The sequence below is a fragment of the Enhydra lutris genome, unplaced genomic scaffold, assembly GCF_002288905.1.
Source record: "Enhydra lutris kenyoni isolate GAN:26980312 unplaced genomic scaffold, ASM228890v2 scaffoldscaffold40, whole genome shotgun sequence".
Classification (NCBI taxonomy): Eukaryota; Metazoa; Chordata; class Mammalia; order Carnivora; family Mustelidae; genus Enhydra; species Enhydra lutris.
The window spans coordinates 1,831,500-1,839,302 of NW_019154124.1; the positions used below are offsets into that span (position 1 = coordinate 1,831,500).

The following is a 7,803-nucleotide window of genomic DNA, read 5'->3' on the forward strand; positions in this document are numbered from 1 at the left end:
TGTGAAGAGACAGATACGTTACTGAAATTAAGAAAGGTTGATGCTAATACATGCTGAGCAGTTCATCCTTAAAATTTTTCTAATGGTTTAAGTATTTGATACACATTCTTGTCTAAATGCAGTATCTTACCATTTGGAAATACAAATGAAATGTTCTTGACCATACACTGCATAAACTAGAACAGACCATAAGAATCTTTCATTTTTCTGCCATGTTCATCCGCACATCAATCTACTGACCTTTTCCCCCCGATCTGCTCCACCATCATCTTTTATTGCCCCACTAATGCCAACCCCATCCTTCCAGCTGCTTAGGTTGAAAAATCGGTCAGGAAACTCTATTGACTCTACTTTTAAGATCTGTCTAGAATCAATTCATTTAATTCTCAAAACGGATACCATAAGGTAGGTATTAACATTTGTCCCCATATTTAGAAAAGCAAACTAAAGCAAGGCTCGAAGAGGGTAAGTAATTAGTCTGTTATAGGGTTGCAGGTAGCAGAGTCCAACTCCAGAGCCAGGCTCTTCTTAATCATTAGGAAGCATCACCTCACTAAAGAAATTAACACCTGTCTAAAAACTGATCTAGCACAAGGCAGACTAAATTCAGGAACAATATAGACGCATTCTACGAATTTGTTCCAAAGTCACTAATTTCGTGTTCTACAATGAAAAGGTACCCAGAGGGGCACCTGGGTGGCTCAGTCGTTAAGGGTCTGCCTTCGGCTCAGGTCATAATCCTGGGATCCTGGGATCAAGCCCCGCATTGGGCTCCCTGCTCATCGGGAAACCTGCTTTCCCTTCTCCCACTCCTCCTGCTTGTGTTCCCTCTCTTGCTGTTTCTCTGTCAAATAAATAAAATATTTTTTAAAGAGTGTATCCAGAAAAGCTATTAGGGAAACACAATATAAATGCCCAGAATTTAATAAACTTAATACTTTCCTCGTTATGGCTATATGTGTACGTGTATTTTCATGTTACATTTTTAAATTCCTTTTGGGGGGCGCTAATATCCTTTGAAAAAGGATATAAGAAATCTTTGGAGAAAAATTTAGGAATGACCTCCAAGAAAAATCTCTAGATGAGTTAGAATGTGAGCTCCTAAAGGGCAGTGACCATATCTATTTCGTTCACCATTTTATACCCATATTTCACATAAAATGGTTAATTTATGCACATAAATTTATTACATTTTTTACATCATGTACATTTATTACTTTATATATTCATCCTTCCACAAGTATGAGCATCATCTTCTGTGTAAATTATTAAAACCTCTGACTACTAGTCTCTCTTTACCTTCCTCATCTTTTCCAAACACAGAACCAGAATAATCCTTCCAAAAAGAGCCAGATCATTCCATTCCTCAGAACTCCACGAAGGCTTCCCAGGTCAGAGTAAGGTCAAAGTTTATGATGGCCCAGAAAGCCTGTGATTTCCCCATTCCCTGTTATTACCTCTCTAACCTTCTCTTCCTGCTCGTCTCACTCATTCCAATCCAATCTCCTTACAGTTCCCCAAATATGCCAGATGCAGCCCCCACTTTGACCTTTACAGCCTGTTTGCTTAGAAAGTTCCACCCCATGGTATCACATGGCTAACTCTCATCTACTTCAAAGATTTTAATTTTGGGTGTAACCTCTACACCCAATGTGGGGCTCAAACTTACAACCCAGAAATCAAGAGTCGCGTGCTCTACTAAGCCAGGCAGGCACCCAGTTTAAAGAATTTTTTTTTTTTTAATTTTAAGTATTCCTATTTACTTCAAATCATTGCTCAAATGTCTTCTCTTCAGTGAATTCTACCCAGACCACACTACTTAAAACTGCGAACCTCCCACTGCTGGATTATCCTTACTTTTCCTTTATCTCATAGAATTTTATCACACTTCTAACATGTTAGGTAATTTAATGAAATTTGTCGATCCTCTAGCTCTAAAGGCTTATGCACCCCAAGCACTTAGCATACTGTCAAGCTGAATGAATGAATGAATGAATGAGTGAATGAATGAATGGTTTAGATCCCACATGGTGGTAGGTGCTCAGTCTATGTTTATTATCAGTCATGAACTACTACATTTACCATGGATTAAGATGCTGAACCAGAGCATGGAGCCTCTTTATAGTTGTCAGCTCTGCAACTAAACTGATTATAGATGGGTCATATACACCACAACTGTGACAGTACTTATCCCCGGAAGGGCAATGTTCATTGGAGGGGGATCTATACCTTTATTTGTAGCATTAATGTGTTCTATTTTTCCCAAAAGATTTATTTAATTAAAATACCAATATTAAAACAAAAAATTAAAGGTTTGAAAGTAATGCTTAGGAAGAAAGGCACAAGGGAGCAGTATTTTTCAATCTGAAGGCAGGCAAAAGTAGAGTAATTTTAAAGGTAGATTAACAGAAAGTGGGCTTAATGCAGTATGAAAATTGGTGTCTCCAACTCTGAGAATAGAAATGGGATATTCTGAGTCATAGAATAACATTTCAAAATACCAGATTTTTTTAAAAGATTTTTTATTTTTTTAAGATTTTTTCATTTATTTATTTGACAGAGAACACAGGCAGAGAGGCGGGCAGATAGAGGAGGAAGCAGGCTCCCTTCTGAGCAGAGAGCCCGATGCGGGGATAGATCCCAGGACCCTGGGATAGTGACCTGAGCCGAAGGCAGAGGCTTTAACCCACTGAGCCACCCTGGTGCCCCCAAATACTAGATTTTTATCAAGACGTGGTCCTGCCCATGTGTGAGAACTAAACCCATGACTATTCAATTCTGGGATTCTGTAATGCTTAAAAGATGGGAAAATTAAAACTTAACACTAAAATACTGCTTTAAGAATTGTTTTTTTTTAAAAAAGAGTTCTCTTAACACTTTTCCCCTCAACGACAGAAAACTGAAGGGGCATGAATCAAAACGAAAATTGTTTGAAAATCCAAATGTTTTTATTAATATCAAGTATTTTCACTGGCTTACCTCTCTGTCCCCTCTAAGCGAAGTCTATCCAATATTGCTTTATTAGATTGTGCATATACCGTAATAAGTAAATTCTACTTAGTTTCTAGGCCAAAATTTAACAGATTAGTTACAAATCAGTGAAGAAAAATAAATCCACTTCGGTCAAAATATAGTATGTTTGAGTATGATTACATCAAATCTCAATTAACATCAATATTTGATGGCTAATCTAATAATTAGAAAAGTATATTTTTGTTCTAGGTACTTGTGACTTTTTTCCACGTACAGCTGACCCTTCAACAACAGGGGTCTGAACTGCGTGAGTCCGCTTCCTTATACACGAGGTTTTTTTCTATATGGTATAGTACTGTTTTTTTCTCTTCTCTATAACTTTCTTAGTGACATTCTTTCCCTAGCTTCATTGTTAAGAATACAGTATGTAATACATATAATATGCTAAATATGTATCAACTGTGTATATAATCAGGCTATTATTAAAATTTGGGGGGTCAAAAGTTATACGTGGATTTGACTGTGCAGGGGGGGCCAGCACCCCTATTTCCCACGTTGTTCAGGGTCAACTGTACTTACGATATAGGATTTTTTCAAAATGCTCATGAGATTGGACTACAGGACTTTTCCAGAAAGAGGTAGGACACTCTTCCCGTATGTTAGAACGAAGTCTACAGCAGCTCTGTATACCTCATTATAGTAAAGTTACTTAATGTGAGTTAAAAAATTACGTTCAGATTATCTTTTCCACTTATATTTTAGTGTTATCTAGTTAGTATTTACACAATAATTTTGAGCAAATGGTTTTTACAGGGCAAAATGGATATAGTTTCTCATGGTTTTTGCAACTGATAGTTCCCCAAATACTGTATTATACTGAGAACAAACATGCCACTGAAGAAATATTAACATTCGACTTGCTGGGTTTCATCTCAAAAAAAGTGAATCTAATTTTACTGTAAAAGTTGTATCATCACATCAACAGAAAACTTGGCATTCACCCAAATGTGTCATCATTAGGTAAAAATTCATCTAGGCAAAATAGTATTTATGCTTCCATTTTATTGTTTTTAAGAATTAAACTGCCACCTCAGTAGTCTTAAGAGCAATATAATGAAACATACATACATTTAATTTAGACTTATGTCCATCATAGCTTCAAAGGCTTCCCTGAAATAAGGCTGGGATTCACATCTTTTTCCTTAAGGAAAGAAAAACTAACAGTAATTTTGTTATCCTTCTACCCACCCACCCTCATTCAAACAATAACTGGATGAATTCAAGTCTAACACCATTTAAAAATTTTGTCTGCTATAACACATTCATCTGATCTGCCTCCCTGCATAACACATATTTTTTAAACCTAACTGAAAAGAAATCATTTTTAAAGTCTATGAGAATTCTCTTAAACATGTGGAAGTTTATCATGATACTAATTGTTTTGTCCAATACATAGGCTAAGTGGTTTCATACCACGTTCAGCTCTAGTGAATTTCAGTAAAAACAGGAGAGCTCCTTAGAGATAGTTGAAAAGCTCTGAAGTGAATTTGGCTATTTTCTTATCACAAGAAACAAAGAATGGTATTGGGTTTTCAACAGTAATATTTTAACAGCTCCTAAACAGGGGCATGAAAAGGAATCAAGTTTGCACCAGTCCAAGTACCTACAGTAATATGATAGAAGAACTCACCACCACCATTTCACACTAGTTCATACTTCACTCCCACGCTTCTAGTAACAAGAATTTCTCACTACATCTATTGCATTAACACTGGACTCTCAAATTGCTAGATGTGAAAAATCACTCCATTAACTTAAAAAAAAAAAGCATATTCGTTATTTTCAGCTGGTCAAGGTTGAAATGATCATTGATATCATCTCTAACTTCAGCTCTAAATTCATAGATGCCTCTGCAACTGATGATCCAAGATGAGAAACTGTTTTTTGCTTGTATCTGACAGAATTAAATGGTAAATTAGCCATCAGTTCACCCTTTGTCAAAAAGAAATGTTCTAAATTTATGCACTACAAACTAGTTAATAAATGATATCTGCATACTACATTTTTCATGTTTATATTATGCACCATTTTAGGGGGGAGGAAATACTTCACAGGGGTTTATTCAAAGGATATAAAACAATATCCTAAGAGTATTGATTTATACATATGAGATCTGTATAAAACATTAAGTGGTCATCTTAGCTGGACTGTAACAAGCCCCTATAATGCAAAAGCTGACTCTAAAGGCACCTTATAAAGCTCTGAAATTCACAATTTAGTCATCACTCTTCTCCAATACAAAATCGTCTGGTGGTCTGCACTGTTGACTCCCTTTTAAAATGTTCCAAATTTTATAGTGCTTAACCAATGAAAGGAATAGGAAATAATTAACACTTTTAAAATTTCAAGTTAGAGAAAAAAACCTTATCACATAGTAATGAAACCTGAGCAACGCAAGTTTGTGATTACAAGAACGTCCTTCATTAATATAGTATTCCTCGATGGCATTCAAATTGTACTTTTAAAACCCAATAGACAAGAACCCACTCAAAGCACAGATCAAACTCTACCAGGAAATGAGGAATTATACAAAGCCTATTCAGCCCTAAATATTTAAGTTTAAGACAATGAGCAGAGTAGAACACACTTCATCTAGATAACACAGTTTTAAACAGTTCTATAAAATAATGTTACTTAAGATTAGTAAATGTGGTGCATCATGTGATTCCCACCATTCGGTAGAAAGCATTAACGAGTAACAGTATCCCCCAATAGCTTGGAGCCTGTAGAGTCAATTGCTTTGGCCATATCTTTCCAAATAACTACTAATGCCTTTTAATATTACAAACATAAATATGGAATTCCAATGTATTTTGGTGCTCCTGAGGCTGCCTAAAAACAAAAAGGCATCCAAGTGAAGTGCATTATATATTTAATATACCTCAAAATTTCAGTGCCTAAAATGTGAAATAATTCTCTACCATTTAACAGTCTGCCTTACAGTAAATTCTAGTAGATTTTTACTTTTAGGATTTTATTGTAACTTTGGGAAATTAGTGGTAAAACATATGGTTTTAAAAAACAGTATGTGGCTGCACTTAAATTCACATAAAAATAGCATTTTTACAACCATTTTGAAATTTAATCCTCTTACACAGGTTAACAAAATGTATCACAAGAAAAACTAAACGTTGGATTTAACAAAAGCCGTATTTTTAGAAGTGGAACAATGAAAAATTCTTCTCAAATTTTTTACAAATGGTCACCTCTGGGTCAATTTACCACACTAGGGGAACAAAGTTGTTAAAATGTAGCTGTGCTCAACTGAGCCACTTATCTGCACTACCGTATAGTACTTGAAGTCAATCCTAAGGTCGAGATTTAAAACCATTTTAAGAGACAAGACCCTAAATGTTTTGCGGTCACCTCAATAAGAGGTACTCTTCCTTCCCCCAAACAGTCAAAGCTTAATTAAAAGATTGACTATACATAAGTTTTTTTTTTTTTTCCTCATCATATCTTCAGTTCAAAGTACTATTAATCATTGGTAATACGGTCTATATCTTGTCTGATCTGGATGATGTGGTCCAGGAAGTGGGGTTTGAGAAGGCGGACCCTGCATTCGTGGAGGAGGAGGTGGCCCTCTCGGTGCAGGCCATATACCAGGACTCATTCCCCCTGGTTGTGTAAATGGAGGGCTCAGAGTTCCTTGATCTTCACTGAACTGGGGTAAAGAGTTAGGATTGTAATGGTGAGGAGGGGGTGCGGTTACAGGCGGACCACCATGCTGAGGTGGGGGAGGTCCTGGAGGAGGATGGTTCATATAAGGTGGCATCTGGGCAATAATATGTCCAGGGGGAGGGGTGATTGGTGGTGGAGCAGAGGTCATTGGTGGAGGTGGAGCTTGGCTATATACCAAGTGAGGAGTACCTGCGGCCTGGGGAGGATGTGGCATTGGATGGCTGATTGGTGGTGGAGGAGGTGGGGGTGGTGCGTAATGTTGCTGTGGAGGCATAATATGATGCGGGTGCGATACCACTGGTTGGCCCTGATATTCAGGATGGTGGTGAGCAGGTGCTGGGGCAGGAGGTGGTGGTTCTCTAGCACCTGAATTTGAGTCATCCTGAATAGGGACAGTTATTAGATTGCTGTGTTTTCTTGTTGAAATACGAAAGGTTTCCTGACTGACCGAGCGAGGTGGAGGTGGAGCCATGGACAGCTCTGCAGGAGGAGCACGGATGTCCTCGTGTGGCTGGGTATAGTGCTCGTGTGGCACGTGCTGCAAAGGGGGCGGCGGCATCATGATGTGCTGCTTTGGAGGGATATGGCTCATATGGTGCTTGTCTGGAGGCATTATAAAGCGATCGGGGATTTCGGCTGGCGGTGGGGCAATAGGAGGATGGACACTTTCAAGCGAAGCACGGGTAACAGGTTTTCCAGCTCTCATGTGGCGGTGGTTGATATGAGCCTGTAAGTCCCTCTGAGACAAGTACGTTCTCTTGCACCCTTGAACAATGCTACACATGAAGAGAGAACCTCGCGTACACTGCTCGATTCGCTGCACAGGATCACTACAGCTAAATTAGAAGGGGGAAAAAAAAGATTTACTGAAAGCAGACTATAAAAACAACGCACATAACTTCACAGCTACGCCTATTTCTAAAATCAGTTGTGGAAAACACTGCAGAAGTGCACGATTAAAAGCTATAGTTACTATAAGTGAACCTTTAATCTCTCCCACTCTGTGGTCTGTTCCCTATTAAGCGTCAGCTTTTCCACCAAACTCAGAACTCTCACTACAAGAAAACATTAAAGTGCTCATCAAACAGA

The 7,803-nt window shown here is 37.9% G+C and overlaps 1 protein-coding gene across 2 annotated transcripts in view; it reads right to left on the reverse strand.

Moving 5' to 3' along the window:
- Positions 1 to 4,015: 4,015 nt before the first annotated feature.
- The window catches only part of LOC111155306 (Cbl proto-oncogene like 1), a 19,313-nt gene continuing 15,525 nt past the window's right edge, over positions 4,016 to 7,803 (reverse strand). For both annotated transcript variants that reach the window (XM_022515447.1, XM_022515446.1), the window contains exon 6: positions 4,016 to 7,550. In XM_022515447.1, coding sequence (XP_022371155.1) covers positions 6,515 to 7,550 — 1,036 coding nt within the window. In that variant the 3' untranslated portion in view covers positions 4,016 to 6,514. The remainder of the gene's footprint in view (positions 7,551 to 7,803) is intronic.